This window comes from Syngnathus scovelli, chromosome 7, assembly GCF_024217435.2.
Source record: "Syngnathus scovelli strain Florida chromosome 7, RoL_Ssco_1.2, whole genome shotgun sequence".
Lineage (NCBI taxonomy): Eukaryota > Metazoa > Chordata > Actinopteri > Syngnathiformes > Syngnathidae > Syngnathus > Syngnathus scovelli.
In genome coordinates, this window is record NC_090853.1 from 10,597,934 (window position 1) to 10,623,368 (window position 25,435).

A 25,435-nucleotide genomic window follows, 5' to 3' on the forward strand; every position below is an offset into this window, starting at 1 on the left:
GGTCGCTGGTTCTCTCTGCTGGCTGTCCAGAAGCACTGCAACGCCTCGGGCCCCCCATTGTTCAGTACATTTTGTACTGCATTGATCACCTAAACTCATAATGATTTAAAATGTTTTTATGTAATTAGTCAATACTAGCAATAGTATAATACGTTATGACGGAGATACAGGTATTAAATAACGCATTAAACATGAGATTATGAAATTAATGACGATTGTCACGGAGTGGAGGAAAGTATCAGCGGATGGATATGTACTAGAGGTGAGAGTAAAAAGTCTGAAACTTCCCGTAACATACGTCATTTGAGTAATTGGGACTTCCGCTTCCTCAAGTTAGTTTGGGTGTACGTTAACTTTTTGAAATTGCACAATTTCCAAATACAAACATTTAAGGCAAACATTGTCATAGAACTTTTCTAGTGGAAACAAAGTTGAAACAGCAACTAGAAATAAGAAAAAAAACATGGAAAAAAGAGAAAATAATACTATAGAAACTAAATAAAGAATTATATTGTGATGATCTCATACAAGAAGAGCATAAAGGACCATTGAAGAAAGTAGTCTCTGGGCATTTTTGTCAGTAATGTAATTTTTCTTATAGCTTGAGATCATTCTTCTGACTGTTCATGTGGGGCTTTGTTTTGAGGTGTTTTGCATATGTGAATAAATTGTTTCACAAGAAATGAAATTGTTAACCAAAAAGTCAATTTTCTTTTACTTTAACTGAACTCCCACTTTAACAGACACCCGGGCAGTTCAAAGGGAGAAGAAGTGATTAGATGGATGGAAGTAATAATTTAAAATTAGTTTAAAAGTTTTTTTTTTTTTTTTTTTTTGCTTTATGTTTGAATTGGCAAATAATGTTTAATGATTCGTACATCAATAGGACTAGGACTGAACGGAAGAGTACGGAGAATTCCCACTTTAAAGGCAGAATTCTGAGAAAAAAAACATCAGAATCTGTTACCCCCCCCCCCTTTTTTTTTTCTTCACTGCCCCCCCTCTTCCGTAGGACTTCACGTCACAATATTTTATTTTTTTGTCGGGAAGGACAGTATGGTTTGATTAAAACACTCCTAATAAATTTATTAAAGAATTGATTACTATTAAAGTTGAATGGTTGCCCCACAGAGTGACCTCATTTCTAAAATAATAGAACGCCCCACCAATTGTTGTCATTGCCAAACATACAGACTAAAAAAAAAAAAATCACAAATTATTTTTAGAATCTAAACACGTGTATACATTTACAAATTTGAGTCGCACTGGAAAATCCTTGATTCTACAATTAAACGCAAGCTGCGTTTTATACTAACGTTGCGAAACTACTTTTCGCCTCGGATGTACACTAACGTCTGCGCCCCAGCAGCTTTGTGACGTCACTCTTCTAGTTCGGCACCCTGTTCCGTCTTGTGGCTGCCTGATCACCCCCGCCGAAGACGTTTTTTTTTCCGAATGAACATGGCCGCGGGTCCACTTTCTGTGTCTTCAACCACGTCAACAAACAACGATGGCATCCTTATTGGTGATAAAGTTTATTCCGAAGTGTACCTTACGATCGACAACTCGCTCATACCCGAGGAAAGGCTCTCTCCGACGCCGTCAATGCTTGACGGCCTCGACCTACACACGGAAACCGACCTTCGCATTTTGGGATGTGAGCTGATTCAATCGGCGGGCATTCTTCTCCGTTTACCACAGGTTAATCGCCTCAATTCTTTTGAAAGCCGTCTTATGTTTTGGACTTGCCGTGTCGAAAATAAGTCACGGCCTGTTCGCCGTTAGCTTGCTATGTCGCTGGCGTGGTGGAGTCAAAATGGCGTCGCTCCATTGTGCTATTTCGAAGGAACCCCCTATAAAAACTTTTATGTATTTATGTTTTTAACAGGTGGCGATGGCAACTGGGCAAGTGCTGTTTCATCGATTCTTTTACTCCAAGTCTTTCGTCAAGCATAGTTTCGAGGTAAGTCGTGTTGTGTGTTGTTAGGCTGTCGGGCCGCTGGTGCCGTCTCATGCTAGTGTATCGTTGGTGTAACGTTGGCGGGCGCCATGTTGGACACGTTCAAACGCGGCTTAATCATTCCTTGGGCTGTTTTCGGATCATTTCCGCAATGCGCTTGAACAAAAAATAACTAAATAACTGTTGTTTTAAATAAACAACACTGTTGTGCTGTTTTTACACGTGGTTATTTTCCCGATGTTGTTGTCTGGTTTTCTACCACCCTTTTCTTGCAACCTTGTGCTTCATCTTGTATTTAGATTGTTGCAATGGCTTGTATTTACTTGGCCTCCAAGATTGAAGAAGCACCCAGGCGATTAAGAGACGTTATCAACGTTTTTCATCACTTGAAGCAGATTAGAGGAAAAAAGTAAGTATCAGATTTTTTTTTACTGGAGACATCCTGTAAAGATATTTGTTATTGTTGAAAATGTTTTATTGTATTAATTTTGCTGGGTTTTTGTTGTTGTTAAAGTGCCCTTCTCTTTATCATTGTACTCTTAATCTATGTTTATACTTTGCAGTATTTCACCCCACAAGTGTACATTTGCAGATGTAACACTTAAATTTTGACTACAATTTAAATTTGTATCTCCCCAAAACTCAAGAGCATCTTATGACTACTGCTTTTGCAGTATGAATGATTAGTTTGAATAAGAAGTGTGTTCTTGGCAGTACTAAAAGACCTCGGCATTAACTTGGCTTCTTTTTTCCCTTGCAACCAACTAACAGCGACCAGCTACATTTACCAAACCCTGGGTGATGTGGAATGGTACGTAAGATGAAGCAGTCGGCATGACAACCATGATCCAAGGGGGCCTATCTCCTCGCCCAGGCCCCTTCCTGTGGGAGACGCCCGTGGTCTGCGCCACCTCGGGGCACTGGGATCGGGGATGACAGGCTGGCCGAAGGTCCTTGGCCCCCTGGGCACCTTGAAGACTTCTGTGGTTCAGTCTTAAGCTTTGGGTATCTGTGCGTCAATCTCCAGACAGTTGGGTAATGTAGTTCTCTTTTGACTACTGCCTACCATGCATTTTTTTTATGTGCAATTAGCTCAAAATCCCTTTCACTAGCTGTCATTTACGGCTATTCTTGGAATATCACCTTGTTCGTTGCCAAAATGAGCCAATTTCATACAGTTTAGCCACTAACTGATTGCATAAGTCATTGCGAATGTATTAGATTCAGTGCGTCAGCTTTATCATGATGAGTTTCGTAGTCACATTTTTAGATGTATAATAGTTGAATTTTAGCACGAGTTCTTTGAATGCCTGTAATTCTCGCATCTCTTTCAGTTCATTAAGTAGCTGAACCTATTTGTTGCAAGTCAATATTATTACTAATAATTATTATATTTTTTTGCTTTAGTTGGAGTAGAAATACCAGTCTAATTAAGTGGTTACATACATACAGTATACTGTCTTAACAGTTTACTTTTGAAATCACTCAGAAAACATTTCAATGGCTCATTGAATCATTTGTTTTCTACCTAAATAAGCATATGTCGTATGCTCATGCTCGTTCAAAACTTGTATAACTTAAATGAGGTGATTTTAAGTTGTTAGCTATCAAGAGGACTGCATAGTTTGAAGTGTTGTGTGCAACGACCATGGCTGATATTTCAATGCTGTGACAGGCTGTGATTGAGGTTGACAGCGACAGATCCTAAAAGCTTTCAGAACCACAGGAGTCATCAAACCCCAGCAGACTGTCAGGCATGCAGTTAACTAAACAAAACTGCTGAGAGTTGGTTGGAATTGGGAAAAAAGAAAAGAATCGAGAGTACTTCTAAACAGAAGGGCTTTTTCTTTTGGGTGGGTTTGAGATTCTCAATGGAAGGGGAGGCTTTTATTTTGATTCCATTTTAAACCAGGACTCCAAGTTCATTGATTCTTGATCAGAACTACATAAACACCAAAAATCAAGTCATCAAAGCTGAGCGGCGTATTCTCAAGGAACTGGGCTTCTGTGTGCATGTCAAGCGTCCGCACAAGGTGAGGTAACACCCAACACATGATAGCAAAACTTACCAGTCTAGACAGCAATTTATAAAATGTGTTTCTCCCCTTTCGTCTGTCTAGATAATTGTCATGTATTTGCAAGTCCTGGAGTGTGAAAAGAACCAAACGCTGGTCCAGACTGCCTGGTAAGTTTCATTTTTGTTTTCCACCTCACCTTAAGCTACTTCCTCTCTTGTATCAGAGACAAGTTTCAGCAGACTGACACAGACCTGGGCTAAAGATGAACCGTTGAAACGTTTAAAAGGCCACCTGATTTTGTCCTAGGACATCATTGTAAGCCTATTTTGGTGGAAAGTGCCATTTAAGAATCCTTGATGTTTTTAGGCACATTGAAACCTTTTGCCCAGGTTTACTCCCATTTGCTCCAGTTCACGTATTGCTGCAATTTGTATTATTGCACCCCTGTGACGTCTCACACGTGCTGTAAATTGTTGATGGTGTCAGGGAGCGTGATTTAACTTTGTCCTTTCTCTCTACTCTTTGATTAAAGGGTAGTCCGTGCTGGTAAGTCACATAAAGAACCTCTGAACTCTGCCTCCTCCAACCACATGACCTCAGGAAGCCTCCCCCCTTTGGCTGGCTGCCCCTCTCCGCACAGCCAGTCCCAATGCTGAGACTCGTTGAAGGGGGCGCGCTCGCTGGGGCCTTTCCCAACAGCCTACATCGTCTTATTTTCTCTTGGCTCTCCACAAGGATTTGTATTTTTCTTTGTGCCAAGGCTCTTAGGACCACATTGTTACCATATTTTTATTACATTCTAGTTTACTCTTACTGAGTATTGACCAGTTAGTTTTTGGAGCAGGTAAAAACTTAATAGCATGTCATGTCCCAAACTGACGTGTTGTCCAGACATGTCTGTTTTGCAGGCGGATCCAGTTCTCAGGTTTTGCCTTCCGGGACCCTTCTTGTTCGGCACCAGTCATAATTCAACACAGTTAGCATGTTGTTGGCATAGTTTTAATGCAGAGCCATTGAAGTATCTTATGGTTCCTTAATTAGACTAACAGCTGAGCGTGCTGAACATCAGCGTCTTCTAGATGATGGAAAACATGTTGAATGGAGGAGGAACATAGCAATGATTTTTTTTTCCATTTTTGCCTGGCCAATTATAAAATTTTTGTGAGGGTTGGTTTTCAGGTTTGTTCAGTTGCATTTTACCATTTTGCTCCTCATAGACTAAGTTTTGTTTTAATAATTTTTTGTCTGTCTTCCAATGACATTGATTACGGATTCATGTTTTTGCCCGATATACATCCCATTTTTGAATATCACCACTTTTTGTTTATCCTTTGAAATATCAAGTGTGCATTTTTTTTTTTTGGCACAGCAATTTCATCCAAGGCAGCAATCCTCTGATCATAGTCTTGTCTACAAGTCTGATTTGGATAATGAATTACGATGACAAAGTTTGGCCTCGTAAGCTTGCACACCGCTGGCTTCCCCAGAACTAGCTTCTGTGCATGTCGACCGACCTTCAATGCTTTTGCTTCCTGGTCCCTTCAGATCTAACAATCTGAATGTGGCAACTGTGGCGTCGATACATTTGATACATCTAAAATGTGTGCATGTTCCCATGGCATGTCATCACCTCATCTGCTCATGGCAAGGTGTCGTGTAAGGCTGGCAGGTCTTCAGATGGAAATTATGTGACAAACACCACTGCCGTGAACACCCCAGAGAGAAATGGGCAAAGTTAAACGTTACAGACCCCAAGTTTAACTTATACTCTAGCTATTCGGGGGATCTTAGCAGCTCGACATTTCAGCTACTGCTATACAGTGGTACAGCAAATTTGACTTTTCAAGTTGTATTTCCGACCAAGATCTCGTATGGAATCAGTTATTCCAGAGTTACCACCATTAAAACCTTAGCCAAAGTTAAAATATTGTAACAAGTTAAAAGTTGACTGATCTGATTTTGATATTTTGGTGAAAGTATAAAAAGTCACAGCACATGTTTTAGTCACAAGTAACAAGTGTAGCTGGCATGAAAAAAATGTAATATGGGTCATCCAAATCTGCAGTGGGCGCTTGTCACTAGTCATAATATCTAAATCAATTATTTTTGTTTGGTAAAACTTGATGACTTTAGGGAGCCAATGGAAGCAAAACTCGAAAGTAAAAAGGCATGAAAACAAGCAATCGTGCCAAACATTAACAACACTTATTTGTGATCAGTCGTCTATGGCTGATGGTGGTGGTCTCCAAATATGACACCTAACTACTAATTTAATTTGATTCTCCTGTAGATGTAGACAAATCCAGGAAAATTTCAGAAACTGCCAACAAAAGTCCAGTTCCTTGCTGCAAATCTAGTCCTTGTTGATGCGAAAGTAATGCCCTTAATTTCTAGTATTAAAAGTAAATTTTGCATGGGCATGTAAACTGGCTTTAGTGTTCCCTTTTGCGGTACCACTGCATTCTGCAATAGCTGGATTTATGTCAAGGGAGTCTCCATATAGAAAAATGACTAACATAGTGGCTTTGTTTAGAGAAGATGCTATGTTTTTGTTTGCTCTTCTTTGTCTTTAAAGGAATTACATGAATGACAGTTTGAGGACCAACGTCTTTGTAAGGTTCCAGGCAGAGACCATTGCATGTGCCTGCATATTCCTTGCTGCCCGAGCTCTGCAGGTGAGGATAAAAAAAAAAAAAAGTGCTTTGAAATCATATGTAGCCCTTCTGTGCCATGTTATGAGAAAATATTCTTTGCTAATCTGTACTCTGGATTTACCTGTTAGTTCTGCTTAATCTCTACATGAGGAAGAAAATGTAACCTGACTGATGTCATGTTGGACTGGTTTCTCCAGGCACAAAAGGAAGTTAAACAGACTACTGCACACTTTTGCAGGTCTGGTAGATTTTAAAATACTACACTGCTCGCGTGCGATATACATTTGCAGCTGGTTACTGTGTCCCGGTTACCTTGGGGCTTCCTATTCCGAGTCTTCTGGTTTGGTCGGTATGGCATACTCAAGAATCCGCCTCTTGTTTTATTCACTTTATTGACATCTTACCACAGAGATTAAAAAGGGTCCAATCAGCATGGCTTCACTCACATTTTGGTCTTTGTTAGGAGTACAGATAAGCAAAAGTATTTTTCTCCTCATACGCTGGCATGTGGGTGGCTTCTGTAGAATTTTGAGGTAACTCCATTTTCTCCCCAGATTCCCCTGCCCAACAAACCTCAGTGGTACATGCTGTTCGGAGCAAGTGATGATGACATTAAAGAGGTCTGCATCACCACCCTTAAACTTTACACAAGGAAGAAGGTAAAACATTTGTCTTGGTTTCATGCATTAACGTACCAATTACAGTACTAGGAAGAAAAGAAAAGTGATGCAATGGAACATTTAGTGGGTCCAAAATGTACTGGTCCTATTCAATGCTCAGTGTGTTGACTGACGGTGTAACTTGTTTCACAGCCCAACTATGAGCAGCTGGAAAAAGAGGTGGACCGGAGGAAGGTTTGCTTGGCTGAAGCCAAGTTGAAGGCCAAAGGGTTGAATCCAGATGGTACCCCAGCATTGACCACTCTGGGAAATTTCTCGCCCTCCTCAAAACCTTGTTCTCCAAATGTGGTCAAAGTGGAAGAGAAGTCCCCCAACAGCCAAACAGTTAAAGCTGTAAAGAAGGAGACAGACAACCGCACACAGATGACAAAAAGCCCACACAATGGGTAAGAAAAGCTGCTGTGACACAATAATAGTGATTTAACTTAATCAAATTCTTGATGAATGTCCTTTCGTTACAAATCTTCTGTGGTGTTTAGATTGGTACGTTTGTCATAAATTAATGAAGTTCCCTGAATTCTTTTCTAACCATCTTTTTCACCATCTTCATATCAGGATGCGGAAGGAGGCAAAGATTGTGAGGAACAGTCGGAGTGGCAGCCGTTCGCGATCCAGAACGCGTTCACGTTCCAGATCGCATTCCCCTCGCAGGCAGTAAGTCAACACACACACAGACACACACACGTGTGTCTGTCACGTGTCACGTCTGTTGTGACACTCCATTCCCCTCACGATTTTTTGCAGTTACAACAGCCGGCGTAGTCGCTCAGGGACGTACAGTTCTCGCTCACGCTCGCGATCCCACAGCCGGAGTCCCTCGCCCCGGAGACACCCCCCCTCGCCCTTCCTCCCCCACCTCAAAGCCAAGGCCGCCCACCATGGCAACAGTGACTCCAAGAGCAGCGGCCGCCACAACGGCGGGGGCCACAAGAGGAAACGCTCGCGTTCTCGGTCCCGCTCCCGCACGCCCCTCAGAGCCGACAGGGAGCGGGATCGAGAGAGGGAAAGAGACCGGGACAGAGATCGCGGCGGGGCCTTCGACACGACTTCCAAGAAACACAAACACGAGCGCAGCGGCGGACATCGAGGAGACAGGAGAGATGGGGAGAGATCGCGCTCTTACGACAGGGATAGGGAGCGTGAGCGTGGTCACAAAGGCAAACATCACAGCAGTAGCGGCGGACATTCAGGACACGGACGACACAGACGCTGACACTCGCATCGGCAACAAAACTTTTCCAAATTGTAAATATTTTAAGGAGTGTCAAAGCCAGCGTTGACGTTTGGAGTTTCTCAAACGCATCCTTTATTTCACTCAAAAGATGTCTTTGTTTGAATGGAATGTTGATTTTGATACATTTGTGTTGACATGTAGAAAATGGTTCTCGTGTCAAATTTGTTCCCAGAAGCCAACATGCTGTGTGTCGAGTCTTCTATTCATGTCACACACCAGCTAACATTTAGCTTCAATGTGGACTTTGTGCGACAACGCCTGACTGGCCAGACAAAATGTCCCACATAGCCCTGCCCTATCAGATTCACATGTACAGTCGCAAAGCATCTATTTACAGTGTAAAGTTGGAGATGTCCATGGGTGGAATGTCAATGCTTTAATTTTTTAAAGCGATCTGCGCAGTGGATAGCAAGGACGAAAAATGTCAAAACAATTCAGGAAAGCAAAATGCTGTAGGCAGGTCTTTGTCCCCAAGGTTTACATTTTTTAAATAGTTTCCAAAGAACAGTTTTGCTGTTGACCAGTTATTCATATTCTTTACATTGTGATTAAATTTAATTTAAACGCTTTGGGCTGTCAACTGGTTACACTGGTTTTAGTCTACACATATTCATGTCCTATTTTTATTCAATAAATAAGTTACAGCACTGAATTGTGTTTGGACTTTTTTTTCTCTACTACTGTACATGTCCCGCTACTTGAAAGGCAAATAGTCTTTCTTTTGTAGTAAAATAGATGAGCTTAAATGCCAGTGTGGATAATTGTGATGCGAAGAGTAAAAGCCAGCTACGTGCAATTTTGTCACCTTGGAAAAATGCAGTTATGTAAATACTCGCCAGAGGGCACTGTCGCTACTCGTTTGCAGTGGGGTGTCCAGCTTGTTTCCTAAATACTCAATTACTGGTTTATGAAAAAAAAAAAAAAAAAATGACAAGGTCGGTATCTCCTGTATTAGAACCACCTAGATTAAAAAGTGACCATGATTGGATTGCATTTTCAGATTTATGTTTCAGGTTTGATGTAATGTGAGGGGACCCTGACCACATTCTTGCATCCTGAGTACATATTGTGCACTAAAAAAATGCTTCATGCATCATTGATTGCACCATCACAGATTTATTGATGAATTCTGCTGAGAAAAGGCAACGTGCACATAATCCATGATATTTCACAATCCTCAAGATTCAAATCAAGAGAAGAACTGGAAGACAATTTCATTCAGTAGTCTTTATAGACATGATTGATTTATTTATACAAAATAAATAGCACATTCTTTGACCTATTAAAATAACGTGTACTAATTGTAGTGCCAAAAAATATATTTGATGTTAAAATGGCAAAGGTGGTTAAGAAGTTTGCCTCACAGCTATGAAGTTTGGGGCTTTGAATCTCAGTTCAGACCTTCCTGTGTGGACTTTTTGCACTTGTTTAGATTTCTTTTAACATGCATGTTGGGCTAATTGAACAGTTTGGTGATGTGAAAATGAAGCTTCAAACTTGCTTTATAAAGCAATTGTATTTAAAAACAAAAGATGGAACTGTTGGGGTAGAGAAAGAAAGAAATGGTAAATCAGTGCCCAACATCTGGATTTTGGTCTGTTTTCTATTTTTTCATTCCACCTCCCACCCCCACCAACATCTCACTGAACTTAGATTGCATCTAAATGGTGTAACGTTTCTACCAAAATGATGGTACTGACTGAACACTGATTTTGATTCTAGGAGGTGGTGAGGGGAAATGGGTAAATAGAATGCAACATAGGTAATCTGAGCCGATGTTATGTCTGCAGTTAGCTGGGTTCCAGCTGTTGCACTAAGATTTGAAGTGAAGATATTGAAGTGCAGTGGAACCTAAATGGTTGAATGCCCTAAAAGTGATCAAGTTCAATCTATCATGTAGAAGGAGGTCATATCAACTCCACACAAAAAGGCCAGCGGCAAGAATCGAACCCAGAACCTCAGATATGTGAGACAGATGCGCAAACCACTAGGTGCCTAACCTAAAAATATAAAACACAGTTGATCGGTTTTATGAAGGAATGTGAGATGTGTGTTATGTATAAAAAAAAATAAAAATAAAAAATAAATCTCTCGTGTGCTACAAGACAGGCCGAAAGCTGGAAAATGTGAAGCAGGCACAATCTAAAAAACCTCACGTGTGCTACAAGACAGGCCGAAACCTGGGAAATGTGAAGCAGGCACAATCTTAAAACAAGATTTTAACAGGACGTTAACATCTTTGAAGGAGATTTTTGCAATCAATCAATAGCACAATCAATAGCAACAAAACAGCTGATTTATTGCAATTTTTCTTGCACATAGTCACTCAACTATGAGGCAAGAACTTTGACTTTGCCGCAAAACATCAAGATAGGCTTTGAGACGCCCCAAAATATCTCACTCCAGACAGCAAAGAAAAGCAACTTGACCACTGCACCGACCCTCGTGGGAATTTTCAAAATAGATGACTATTTATGAGAAAGTAATATGAACTGCTCTCTTTGAAACAAATAGAAAGCAGAAGAAAAGAAAATATCAAATGTGTCACTTGCACACCTCGTATTACATACACATTTAAGGCATATTTTGACATTTGAAATAATCGCTTTGCCTTCCAAGAATATGAAATAAAACTCAAACTATGGGGTTGTGTCCATATCAGGGGTTTGCAAAGTACGCCCTTGGGCCACATACGGTCAGCTCTGCTTTAAATTTGGCTCATCAAGAATCCTGTAATATTTCATCCATTCATTTTGTCGTTTGTCCCTAAAATTGGTTAGTTAATCATTAATCATCTTATTAAATAATCGATTAATTGGTTCATTGACAACTATTAAAATGTAAGGAATTTTACATGTAGGGTTCACACACGCACACACACTTGCACTTATTTTGGTTATTACTACAGAATACAATATATCAGCTCATTTGGTTTGCTTCATTCCAATCAAGATCTATTTGGAAATACAGACATGATTCATGTTGCTTACCACAGTTGTTCTATTGCTGGTGTATTCTCAATATCATTTCTAGAATGTAATACTGCATACTTAATGAAAGTGTCAGTTGGCTAGCCTTGTTTTCAAAATGAGTAATCCTGTTTTTTTTTTATACTGAGCGCTGCTTTCTGTTGCACTTTGCTTACATGAACTATAGATTGCTTCTGATGAGTTTGTGCTCTTAAACAACATGAACACATTTCAACATATTGATTAATATGTGTGCGCTTCCATAAAAGCTCAGGCGAGCTGTGAAGCTGAAGGTGGTGCGGTCAGGTCACAGGTAGGTTGTGGCCTCTCTGTTTTCTCGCTCTCTAGCCTGAGCCACGGCCACGTTGATGCACTGCAGCCACTCCTCAGCGTGCTTCTCATCCTGGGCCTTCAGTACATACGTCTTATTGTCTGTGAAGATCTCAAAAGCTCGCGGTAGACCCCGATCCCGCCGCTTTTTGGCCACCACCTGACAAACAATTGAGACAGTCTAAAGAGAACCGGATTGACGCGTGCCCTGATTTAACAGAAGAGCGCAGGGTACTGCTGAGGCTTACCTTGACGCTTTGTACTTTGCTCAGTTCGATCGGAATGTCATCCAGCTCATCCTTCTGCGGGGAGTGGGAGTAAAAAAAAAAGTCTTTGTGTGCCACTGACAATGGTATGTTGGTCATTTCCTCGTAACATTGATGCATCACCGACTGCTTCCAGTATGTTTAACCGCACACCAAATGATTTTACAGATTGAATGTTGAAATTTGTTGTTTTGCAGAGCCTCTGGGGCTCTAAACACAATGTTACAAATGGTTGTCTGTAATTGTTGAGGGTGAGGCAGGGATATTGCGCAATGACTTTATCCGGGTAGCCCAAAGTTATGTGGCGGTAACCACATAACTAGAGCATGTGTTTGATGATTAGTGCTGTTGTTACCACACTGGTGGTCTCGTTGCTGTTTACCAAAGGGTGCATTCATGTACCCATTTATTATTGACTTCATGGAACATACAGTACAGTGAATCATCAACAATTACTCATTGGCCACATCATTAGGTACATCGACTTAAGGAAAGTGTGCCCCCATTAAGCTTCAGTTATGCAAAATTGGTGGATTTTTAGATACACAAATGTCTTGAATGGTTAAAATGACATAATGACCTAAAATGACGAGGGCTATAATTTTGTCTGCTGGTGAAAGTAAATAAAATGTCAGAAGTGGGTTTTATATTTTCTGAGGTGAGCATGTTTCTTGCTGTAAAAAAGAAATCCTGACATTTAAAAAAAAAAAAGGTCGTCTGTAACCAACGAGACCCCCCTGAGCCACTGTGGACCTTACTGTGGAGAGATGCCGATGGAAATGAAGCATCATAAAATAACATTTTGTGGAATCTTATTCTCCGTGTGGGAATAGGTTTCTCAACATACCAGCAAGTGCTGACAACGAGAACAAAGACTGAAAACCTATTCCCTTTTATGGCTGCTGAAAAATAAAGATGGTGTTGCTGATTTGGAATAAAACAAAAAAGCTTCACTCTTGGATATCTTTAGAAAATTCCGCTATGGGACAGAAATTCACACTCAGCGTGAGGATTGAAGACATTCCCTCTCAACTAGGATAAGAATTGTGTTCTATTTAATTAATCTTAAAACTCACAAGTATAATTAGTAAACAGAATGGGACAATGAAAAAGTAAAACCAAAAGTCAAGAACAGGCTGAAGGAACTTGCCATTAGGTGATTAGCTCCCAGTAGTTTTCCATGCAAAATTATTACTTAAAACGTGACCTGTCCTATTTGGCAGTGATGGCAAAACAAAGCTTCAAATAAGCTTCGTGAACCAGTTGTATTTTTTTGACTCCTCTAGATGGCACTTTCTGTTCAACATTGGGCTGAAAGCACAGTGACTTACCATTTCATAAATTAGTTTCTTTAACCAACAGTGCCACCTGGACGAGTAAAAAAAAAAAAAATACACTAAGTGGTTTTAGAAACAAATTTGAAGCTTCATTTTCCCATCACTAAGAGTGACTAAGACCATAGAGCACTGTCGAAATTCAGGTGACAATCCAGTAAAGCTTTGTACTAAAGAAATCATGACATTAAAAGGACATTTGAGTTGCTCGGATGCTTATTTTCCTACCGATAAAAACTATTCTGGCTCTTTGCTACTTGGTCATAGTGATATCTGCTTGCAGTTACACTGGATGTGAGTGACTCATATTGTGTTGCATCATTGCACCTTGGCTGCTGGAGTTCCCCCAGGAGCGAGTCCCAAGGCCAAGATGTGCTACAGTTGACTTCAGCAGCTTCCCCATGGGGATAGCTAAGCTGATCACAAACTGAAATTTCCACTCTTGCATAAAGTTTGGCCATGAATCACATGGATTGAGAACACAGAACAGTGTGTTTTTGCATGCCCGTGTCATTTGCATCATGAGTGTACCGATTTGCCTCTCCGGAAGAGGAGCTGGTTTCCTGCCAAAGTGAAGTAGCGAGTCTTCCAGCGCTTGATAAACCTCCAGCGGACCTGCTTCTCCTTCAGCTTTCCTTCAATGAGAGGCTGACCTTCCTGGTTCACACCTGCGGAAGACACAAAACACGACAGGAAGACATGAGCTTGCAGTCGTGGCATAATATAGTCATGACACCACGGTTGCTTGCTTTTTATTAGGCTTTTTTCACATTGTCAAAGAACATGAAAAGAGAAGCATCATATACACAATTAAGTACTACATTCAAAGCTAAAGACTTCAATGTTATTATCACATTTTATTTTAAAAAAAGTAAAATAGAGAGCTTGCTTTCATTAGGGTGACATCATTGTGCCCCCTGGACTCCCCCTCACCTTGGCTTGAGACTTTGCCCTTGTTTGACTCTGCTATTTATTTGGACTGGATTGTCGTATTGTTATTCTCTCAATTTTTTTCATAAGACTAATTGTTTCTTTTTATATGTTCAAATTTTATTTACTTACAGCACTGTGTTGAGGTGTTTTTTTATGATGAGCTCTATAAATAAAGAAACCCAAATTGCATAAAATTGCATAAAAACAAGCAACAATTCACACTGATGAAGGATTTACTGTCTCCAATTAAACTAATGAGCATGTTTTGGGGATGTGGGAGGAAGCCAGTGTACGCCGAGAAGATCCACACCCAAACCTAAGGAGGACATACAGACCCCAAAGAAGAAGGCTGGAGCTGAAATTTAAACAGCAAACCTCAGAGCTCTGAGGCAGACATATTAATCACTTTCTCTTCTTTTTCTTCTCAGGTTTTGAATTGCATCAATATTGTCTAGGGATTGGACATAACTGATGCAACAAATTTGAGACTCAGTGGTGCTTATGTGACAGAAAGTTTCTTTGTTCACATGGACGTGGCAAAATATAGATGAATATCACGTTGGTGGTCATTCTTCCTGTCAGGCCACTAGACAAGAACACCAAGGACATGCTGCAACGCTCTGCTTCATCCGAGAAATATTCCAAATTCTTGTGCACGAAAATAAACGTGTCTGAAGCATAAATCTTTGGTGCAGTGCCTATCCATTGCTTTGAAGGAGACACCTGGAAAATGGTCCCAGGATTAGTTGTGAGCCTCAGGCCAGGACTACGGTTCACATCCTCTTGTATAAGACACACTGACATCAAATGACGAGACAAAAAAGACAGGTCATCTTGAGTCACAAATGATGTGCGTTCAGTTCCTTACCACCATCAGTCAAATCCGTCAGATCAGCAAATGAATCACTTCCAGAGCTGTCTAAATCAATCGGCAGGTAAGCAAGCTAGCCGGAGCTCGTTACCTGCTCGCTCTGTTGAGTAGAAGCACTTAAAGCCAAACTGTGGCCGGGTTTCTACTTTCTGGGCCTGAATTTGACACCTGTGATCACTTCACCATTGTAATTCATTACAAAAAACACATTTAGCATGGTAATATGGCGTATACACGTTATGTCAGTTTAGGGAGTTGATAATTATAAATTCTACTTTTACTATAAAAACTTAAATAAATAAAAAAAATTGTAAAAACAGAACTATAAAGAACGACAGTGATGACATTTTTTTGCTGTACTGTACTGTCGATGTTAAAGCTGCTAAGATATATAAGAGACCTTGTCTGATTATATAACCTGCGGTGCAGCCTTAAATCTTGTCCATGACATGCAAAGGTCTCATTTAAACTCTGTCATGCTGTCATAAATTGCATTGACTTAAGTTGTCACATCTATCCATCCATCTATCCATCCATCTGTCATCCACCCATCCATCCTCTGGTGCGGCACACTGGTGTGCCATGAGAAATGCCCTTCTGACTTCATGAAAGGCAAAGAAAAATGAATGATTTCACCAACTTATCAGTTTTACAGTTGTTAGAGATTTGCTCACTCCAACTTATTTTGCAAGAACCACACGAGAGACAAGCAAGTCCTTTTAGACACCTGCAGGTGGAGAGCTCACACGTTGAAGGAGTGAAGTCTAAAACTCTCCCTACTGCAAGGGCATATTTATTAAGAGAAACAGAGTGGGGGTAAGAGTAGGTTGAATAGGAAGCACTTGTCCTCTAGTCAAAACATATCAGGGGATGTTTTACGACTTTGTGGAGGATGGGACAACGTAGGTTATTTATTACCGGTTGCATTCCAACATAATCATACGATAAGGATAATCTGAAAAACCTTAACACAGTAGTGCTGTGGGGAAAAAAAGGTAAGCATCAACACGTTGTCATAATTGTCATCAGAATGTAAAAAATTGTGTGGTAGATAAAATTTGACAGCAAATTGGTATTTTCGACGGGCATGTGTAACTAATAATAAAAGCGTGACGAAAGTAGCTGACCCGAAGTAGCCTGCTGCAGTAAATTTAGCTACATTTTGGATTTGTCAAGAAAACAATATAAAAAAATATATATGATGATGTTTACTAGACATATTTTGGCACTCTTGTCTCCTGCCTTTTATTATTATAATATCTGTTGATGCTTATGTGTTGAAAAAAAGCAAAACAAGTTAATCCTTTGAAGTTCATTGGCAGCACTTGATAAGCAGGTGTTTTTTGCAACTGATTTATATTTTTCCCAATTTTTTTTTTTCTGTTGATAGGAACTTCATTTACGCTGCTTCATGTGTCATAATTAAAAATACTTCAGAGAGAAAGAGAGAGAGAGAGATGGTGTCAAAGGAATGGTTTACTTTACTGCAATATTTACTGCATGTGTCTCTATTGGAAGCCAGAAGACTCCACCAAACCACAGACTTGACCTCTCATTTTGGCTGGAGGAGGAACAAAAAAAAAAAAATGACCATAACATCAACAGAGACACCCCATTTCTCCTAAATTGCCGAAAACCTTCTATTGAGAAGATGCTTTTAGCTGATGATCTACTTTTCCACTAAACTAAACTGAGTCGGTCAATTAGTCATCAGCCTACCAATGATCTAAGGTAAAATAGAAGTGCTAAAAATAACTGTGTGCAAAGCACTAGGACTGGCTCTCTTTATTGTTACATGCTCAAAGTCCACATTACGTGTATTTCCTTAGCAGCTTTAATTTAAACAAACATCCACTGACAGACCTGATAACTGAAAGATCAATTTGCATTCCTGATTCTGTCAAATACCAGTCTTTAATATTGGGTTTTAAAAATAACCTATGGAAGACTTTGTCCTTGTATGACCGGAGATGCAACGGTAAAACTGTTTGGTATGTCTGAACAGAACAAGACGCTCTTATGGAATGTGTTCTCTTTTTTTTTTTTTTCAGAATTAATTTTGCATTGATCCTTTACCGACCAGTGTGTGTTTATATGCGTGTGTTGCTGCCCAGGTAGATGAAAAGTCTTCTTTTTTAGGTAATGCACAACTCCCACAGTAAAAACTATAATTTGAATACAACAATGAGTGAAAACTGTTGACAGAACCACCACTGCTTGAAACATGTTACAAACTTATACGGGAACACAAGTAATATGAAAAATCATCTCCAGTATAATCCTGGTAACAATGCTTCTCGGACATGAGTTGAAATATTTGAAAAGTGTCTATTCAGCAGGCCTTTCAACAGACCTACTGTGCAAGTTCCCATAAACAAGAAAATCACCCCCACGGGAAGCATTTATTGCCAAATATTTCAAGAGTCAGAAATGTGACGTATGTTCACTAAATGAAAACACACAAGCCTTGTGCCCTGCACTCAACATTTCATCAACATTGTCATTTCCAAATTTGATGGTTAAGTTCCACAGGAAAACTTTCCAATGGATTGGTAATTTACTGTGAAATGTCAAAGTAACCATTTCTTGATTGCATTTTTTCAAACAATACATTGTTTGATCTTTTTGCATTTGATTGACTTCAACAGTGGTCAACAGAGACAACCGTAATGTAGCATGTCATTTAGTTTTATTGTATTATCGCAATTCATGCCAAAGTCGTTTAGGAGCAAAATGCCTCAAACAATCTTCATCATGCGCGCCGTCATGCGAGACTTCAAAAGTGTTGTCTTTATTTGTTATTGCAACATATAGCAAAGCAGCGCATATTTCTCAATGTAAGTTGGCAGCATTATACAAGTACGTCAATGTTATTCTTAAAAGAAGTCAGTTGTTTATGCAGAGAACCGTAACAAAAAGTCGTCGCAGGGACACACAAATGATCTCCTTCTACATATTGCTATCTGTTTACTTAATTGTATTTTACTTTTTTTACTTGCTTGACACTCAATGCCCTTAAAAGATGTCAAACTGCTGGATTGATTATTTGACTCTAGTTTGACAAAATGTTTTTAAAAATACATCATCAATCGAGGACTTTTATAACATTTATTTGATGCTTAGTGTTATGCTTATGCTTTTCTGTGATCCTCCAGATGGATTTCTGTGGAACAGAATAAGAAAGAAAGATGTTTTAAAATGTCTTTTTGAGTCATGGAGATTTGACATAAGTAAGCTCTGTCTTGCAATAATATTAATACGCCACCGTCACGTAGAAAGTTGGACACTGTTCACTTGGATCAATGTTTCCGCTTTTCCAGAACGACGACGCTTATTTTATGGACATGTTGATGTTTCACATATTTATAAGATAGATTTTTTGTTATGGTTAACTTGTGAATCGAGTCCAGTATCTTCTGGCGTGAAAAGAGGTGCTTTAAGTTTGTATCAGCATTAAAAAAAAAAAATCATCATTATCATTAAATATATGTAACACTTGTTTTGGGGACAGAATTTAGAAATTACTATTTGTTAGGGACTAGCAATAAGAGAATGTTTTCAGGCCAATCATTGAGTCATTAAGATCCATCTGAAATTTGACTGAAATGAAAATGCCCAGCCTGAGGTTGGGGACAAATGTCATGGAGGGGCAACAAAACATTGACTGCATACTACGACTGCTGCTCCAAGTACTCACAAAATTCACCTTCCAAATGAAAACATGAATAAATCTCAGTGAAACTCAATCATCTCCTGCCTGCTTGCAACATTCCCCCAGCCAAGATCACATGGAGTACTTCCAGACTGGAAATTTGACATGAATACAATCTGTATATGAAAAACATTTATGACTTTGACATTGCTTGCATGTGTACCATCTGCTCTCACTTTTCATACAAAGGCCTTTTGGTTAAACTGAGTCAATTGAGGACACTTGGAGCCATTTGTGCACGCATGCACACATGTGTACGCGCACACCGGCAGATAAACTATTGCAGCAGCTCCTCTAAGCCCCACTAATGTAGAGATAGAAACACTAAAATATCAATGGGTCTTTAGATTTAGACAATGTTGCATAAGACCTGTATTTGCCCAGCAGGACTTAATTGCAACCCCACTTGCCGAGTTATTGTACTTCCCGCCTGCATCTGCCAGCTTCCTTTTATTTCAACTAAATGTTCTGATTTGGAAAAATAGCGCATATGGCACGCTACTGGAAAGCAATTCACAGCACTTGAATTTCCCCATTTCTACATTATGACCCATTTTCACCATCCTGTTGCAAAAATAAGGTCATCTCATTTGGAAAGAAACTTTTAAATGACACTAAATCTAGGAGAAAAATAAAATACAAAATGTGAATATGCTACAAATTTGACTCGAACCTTGGTCTCTCTCAGACACATATATATTCTCACACTTGCACCAATCCTAATGCGATTCAGGGACGGACACACTCATACAAACATGACATCATCGGGGCTAAGTGCTCTTCGAAAATGGGTCACTGGTCCAATGTCACCTAATCAGAGCTGATTGACCATTCCCAGTGAACGCTCCAAGCGGTTTTGTTACCTGGAGTAGTCAGGGAATACATTATTATCCCTCAAGGGATTCAGGGTCACCACCACATGGATCATTGGAATAGTTTCAACGATGCATTCCAAAGAAACTAACTGCAACTGAGATGGCGAGGAGAGATCTCTGCGGGAAATGATCTGTGTGTGTGTGTGTGTGTGTGTGTGTGTGTGTATACCTGTGGCCTTCTCAGGGTTGTTGCACATGAAGCATAACCACCCTCCCTCTTCTTCACTGTAGCCAAACAGGTCAAAGAAGCGAACCTCCTCCAATTGCATCTGGAGGCTCTCCACATCCTGAAGAAAAACGGAAGTGCAAATTGACATCTAAATTGAAATTTAAATTGACACCAACTCTATTTTAATTCCAACATGCTATTCAGTGAAATATGTCATTTAAAGGAGGCAACCTTCTGAAATCTGAAAAATATATATTACTGGTGTGAAGCCTTCTACATACATTGAGTGTAGCTTGAGGTAAGGTTGCATTCTGAATGTCATTAGAAAATGCCCCCATGTCCAAAGACAATAAAAATTCAAGAAAACTAATACGGGAACCAAGTACCTACCTTGCCTAATGAGAAATAAATAATCACCAATCAACCACATGTGTTTTTGTTTCAACATTGCATTGATGTCAGTGTGTTGTGTGTGTGTGTGCCACACACAGTGGGATGGCCTTGAGGAAGGTCCTCTAAGCACACTTGAATGATGATTTCAGACGAGAGAACCATATTTAAAATTAGATAACAGGATGTGGCCAAGAAGATTGTTTGGCTGCTGGATATTCTCACTTCACCCTATTTGGCATCTCAAGACCACTCCTGTTTTTGCTGTACCTCCACTGTTTTACTAGTTTTTGCTTTAGTGTTCTATATAGACTACACATGTGGAGCAAGACACTACTTGCGACACAATGCCATATAAGCAGTCACATTCACATGGGAAATTTGGAGTCTTCAATTAACCCGGCAATTTGGAATGCGGGTGGAAACCGGAGCGCACACAAGCACAGGGAAAACATGCAAACTTCATGCAGTAAGATGAGAGGTATGACTTGAACCTAGGACCTTTGGCTACAAGGCAGACATGCAAAGCACTCTCTTTTTCTTTGACAAAACATTGTTATCTCAAGTGTGGCTCCATTCTTCCTTGTGTTCCATCCTGTCTCCTGTCTTCAGTCTTCCTCGCACCTCCTCCTCCTCCGTCAAACTTTATCAACCGAGCAGCTATATCAACAAAAGTTTCCACTCAGGACACAAGAGGGGGAAAGGTGAAACAATAATCATTAATTATCTCCTCCATCCCAGACTTCCACTCACTTTAACTGCCCTTCATATCTGCCGTCATGCCTCTTTTCCTCTTCTTCAACTCTCCCTTTGAAAAGTTTTAAGGGCCTGTTTTGGAAAATAACCTCCACTCGCTCCGACTGTTTCCTCATTTGGTATAACCATTTGTCACCCTTTTTCTTCCCCTGGCAAGTTTCCATTGTTGCCATAAATTATTTCTTTATTTGTCACACACCGGGAAACTTCTGAGCTGAGTCATAAAAGGTGGAACATCCCTACAGTCACTGCTTTAAATCTTGCTGTCAGTAATAATATTATTCTGGCCTCACATGATGCCGCTCCACCCTCTCCTCCCTCTCTCTCGTAATATGTTTATTTATTTGTTTATTTATTTTGAAACATCTTAAGATCTATTTTTCACACCCTACACACACATCCCACCACGCTTGCAACAAACATCCAAGTTTCCCACTCGCTTTTTTGGACACACAGTACTTTCCTTGAGTACACGAGGAAAAAAATGTGCTGTATCATGAACATTTGGAAGGAAATTGGACAAAAAGTTGAGGAAAAATGAGCATCACAAATCGCATATGGGAAAATCACTGTGGCACAATCCAAAACGAATTCAAGTCTTCCTTTCATGCACTTCAAATATAATTAAAAAAAATACGTTGGACTTGATAACAAGCAAAAAAAAAAAATGCAAATAACCACATACCAAATGGGTAGAATAAAAACTATATTCTCATTTTATCTGGATTTGCATTAAACTTCGAACGGATTCTTCTTTTGACAAATTTGCAGTTTTGCATAAATTGGCTGTGTAACTTTTGTGCAATCATGGGAACGAACAAGCAAACCAACCGACCAAAAAAACAAACCAAAAAAAACAAAACAAAACAAAAAAAAAAATACTACCAGCACATGCTTGCTTAGGCATGCAAAAATAAATGTTATGGTGTTCTGAGCGTCTTATCAAACAGAGCCTTAAATATAATCCGTCCACCTACATGGAAGATCCTCTTTGGTATGAGAATAAAAGACTAGACACAAGTCAGTTGTTTCTATAAAGAGTTAAAATAAGAACCATAAAAAAGTCATATTTGTGCTAATCCAATTGAATTAAGGCAAATGCTAACTGAATACATCATGATATGTTAGAACGTACTGTCCATGACTTGTTTACATCATACCCTATATCTTGGCTCATATATGTGTTCATATGTGAGTGGATACATAGAATTGAATTTGTGCGAGCATGTTTAGGGTCCATATGGTAACCACAGCAGCCAAGAAGAAAATAACCGCTGTAATCTTTTCCGATGAACCGCTTGTCACTTCAGGAGGGCACAGCACGGCGCCTACACACTTGAAACTTGTGTCCACACTTGCAAGACACGTGTTGAATGATGAATGGGAATTTTGCAACTGACCTCATCGTCGCTGTTGGGACCACCAGAATTGAGCATCATTTATCACAACGAAAAACTATAAATAGCATAAAACTGGCCCTCAAAAAAGTGAGTTTTTATTGGAAAAAAGTCTTTCCAAAGAAGCATTTCTGCAAATTGGTCACTATGTGCGGTTTGTGTTGCAGCCAGACTTCCCATAAATCATACTGAATTACCTTTCTGTGTGGAGTGGCATGTTGTGTCATTGCCATGTGGAAGCTGTGAGCTCCTTTAAGTTGAGTCTTCCCCCAAAGAGAAGCCAACCTCTGAACACACTCATCTCCAGAACATAGTGGAACTTTGGACTTACTCTACAAAAGAGAAAAATTACAACAAATAAAGTGGAGATTTGCGACTGAACTGAGGACGCATGTTGAGATTTGTAGTTTGAAGAACGGCTTGTTATTGATAGCCAAGTGATTGTGTGGACCTGGAGATGGAGCAACATGATATGTATCCAAAGATGAGGCCGGCGGCTGCTCAGGTTGAAAGTGGACTTTGTGTACAGGCAGTAATGACCCTTCAGGGGACACGAGAAGGACAGCTTGGCCAGGCAGCCTCTGTTTGATTCTGTAATGGAATACGATGACATTATTTTGTCTTGGTGATAATTGTACATAAAACGTATATTATTGCATTTACTGGTTTCATTCGTCCAGAGCACCATATTTAAAGGGAATGAGAGGGGAGCTGAATCAAACTACCTTTAAAAGGCTTTTTTTATGCACGTAACTTTAGCTCAGAGTATGAGTACTATTGCCACCTCTGCAACAACATTTTTTATTGAGTGATAGGATTATTTGTCAAGACTACTATACGTACGGTTTATAATGCATTTCCTTTACGTGATAGAAATAAACATCACTATATTAACTTTGACTGGGGCATCTAAAAGAACAAAAACATGGATATGATATAATGCTCAACAAGGCTAACAAAACGGCTGTGGAGCTAATACTGCTGAAAATTGCACTAAATCCCTTGAAAAAAAAACATTGCATCTGACCTAACTGGAAGACACCAAAAGCGAATCAAGATAGTTTTTCATTTCAGCATTCTTTCACATGAACTGTTGACCGCTTGCTTCTAAACAAATTAACCTGCCAGGACCAGTTTAAAGGCACACTCACACAGCATCATCACACATCTTTTTTATTGTAATATTGAGTCATGCCAATTTTTCTGCCTGTTTCTTATTACTTAACAGCGACAATTTGATTTGACACAACATAGATAAACCTGTGAATTTAACTGTGAATTTACTATGAATTTAAGTCCATTAGAATGAAATCCATGCTTCAAATAAAACTTTATTTTCCCTCACATTTCTCACATGGGAGCTTCTCATTAAAACCGGGCCATTAATCAGGCATGAAAACATGCCCTTTGCTAGTTCACTGCTTAGATTGGAGGCGAGTAATTTAATATTTGCTGAGCGCTGGTGTCTCAGACCCCTAGTTAAATGCACACATGTTAAAATTAAATTAAATCTAAAATGGGACGAAATCACACATTTATGCCCTCTTGATGGGATTAACATTACAATGAAATGATTTACTTTTTGGATTAGTCCTAAATCCATGTCTGCTTGAATCTTAAAATCGAACAATGGATTGCTGAGTCCTAAATACTGCTGTGTTTTCAAAGTGAGCACGGTGCATGTATTTCATTTTGGGGACAAATGCAGTAGGCAAACATGGTCAAACCAAAATAAAGACCTCTGCCAAATCTTAAGAAAGCGGTGAACTGCTCTTAGTGAGTAATTATAATTTCCTGTATAGGGCTTTATGAGTGAAAGTCAATGAATGAACTCCAAAGTGATGCATGTGTATGCTAATGTTAACTGATTGACCATCTTACCTTCTATTACACATTGTTCCGGTATGGGGATCTGTTGTACCATGCCCTTACAAAATTCTCGGATCATTTCCAGATTGTCTCTTAAGTGGATGAAGAGTCTGTCTGCTACCTCAGCCTCCTCCTCTTTGTTCTTCTGCTCGCTGTGTGCTCCCTCTGCCTTTTTGACCCCACTGTCTGGCGCAGGGGCAGCGGTGGATGTGGACGCATTGTCTGTCAGTTTTTTGGCTGGAGGTTTCTCTTCCTGGTGTTCTGCTGAATGCCGGCAAGGCAAAGTGCTGGTGAATGTGATGTTGTCTGGACTCAGCTCCACTCCTCCATCATCCCCGCCGTCTGAGTTGATGGAACGCAAGCGCACAACGTGAAGAGCCAGGCTCTTGGATCTAAGAGAGACACCACAGTGTCACCATGGTAAAATGCAAGTTTGATCCTAAAACATCTATAAACAATCTTCCAGTTGATGCCTGCTGCAAATAAATAAGACACCACATTGGGTGGAATTTGCTTATGAGACCTCTGAAACACCAGCCTATATACTTTGGACATACCTGTTATGCTGTATTGTTCTGCTCTTGTTCAATGGATGCTAACAATTTGTAGGTGTAAGGCAGTTTCCAACTGCCTATGTTACAAGCACCACCAACTACATCAAGTGAACTTGAGGTTCCTTTCTCAAGTGAATTTAACTGCATTAAGGAGTGGTGGAACTCCCATTGGTCGGGAGTCAAGCGAAATACAAAAAAAAAAAAAAAACACCCTTCCGCACAATAAAACTGCTGTGGGACAGGTAACTTCAATCATGGCGGCTTAAAAGTGACTTCTTTATTCCCTTTAAATGCAGCATTCTCGTTGGGCACTGACAGTCTTAACGTGGCAGATAATCAGGATTTAACATGGGCAAGCACATGGGGTTCCAAAACATCTACACAGTGAGGTGGGCATTTGGAAACCACCTTCCTAACCTCCATTGTTCAAATTCCACATAGAAAGGCTTAATCACTGAATCATG

The 25,435-nt window shown here is 39.9% G+C and overlaps 2 protein-coding genes across 4 annotated transcripts in view; one reads left to right on the forward strand and one right to left on the reverse strand.

The window, feature by feature from the left end:
- The first annotated feature begins 1,371 nt into the window (after positions 1–1,371).
- ccnl1a (cyclin L1a) lies at positions 1,372–9,198 on the forward strand. Its single transcript, XM_049725484.2, has 10 exons — positions 1,372–1,701; positions 1,889–1,963; positions 2,260–2,369; positions 3,873–3,993; positions 4,081–4,145; positions 6,554–6,653; positions 7,187–7,291; positions 7,445–7,698; positions 7,868–7,966; positions 8,057–9,198. The coding sequence occupies exons 1-10, from the start codon at positions 1,456–1,458 to the stop codon at positions 8,523–8,525; spliced, it is 1,644 nt and encodes a 547-aa protein (XP_049581441.1). The 5' UTR covers positions 1,372–1,455; the 3' UTR covers positions 8,526–9,198.
- A 443-nt stretch (positions 9,199–9,641) lies between these two features.
- veph1 (ventricular zone expressed PH domain-containing 1) overlaps positions 9,642–25,435 on the reverse strand; it is a 43,275-nt gene continuing 27,481 nt past the window's right edge. Inside the window, exons 9-15 of one of the 3 annotated variants that reach the window (XM_049725462.2) lie at positions 24,430–24,809; positions 23,000–23,139; positions 22,746–22,880; positions 20,006–20,123; positions 13,977–14,113; positions 12,094–12,147; positions 9,642–12,026 (exon numbers count right to left, since the gene is read on the reverse strand). In XM_049725462.2, the coding sequence (XP_049581419.1) occupies positions 11,823–12,026; positions 12,094–12,147; positions 13,977–14,113; positions 20,006–20,123; positions 22,746–22,880; positions 23,000–23,139; positions 24,430–24,809 (1,168 nt within the window). In that variant the 3' untranslated portion in view covers positions 9,642–11,822. Of the gene's footprint in view, positions 12,027–12,093; positions 12,148–13,976; positions 14,114–15,002; positions 18,413–20,005; positions 20,124–22,745; positions 22,881–22,999; positions 23,140–24,429; positions 24,810–25,435 lie in introns of those variants that run through there. The other 2 variants (XM_049725463.2, XM_049725464.2) reach the window with 2 other exon arrangements.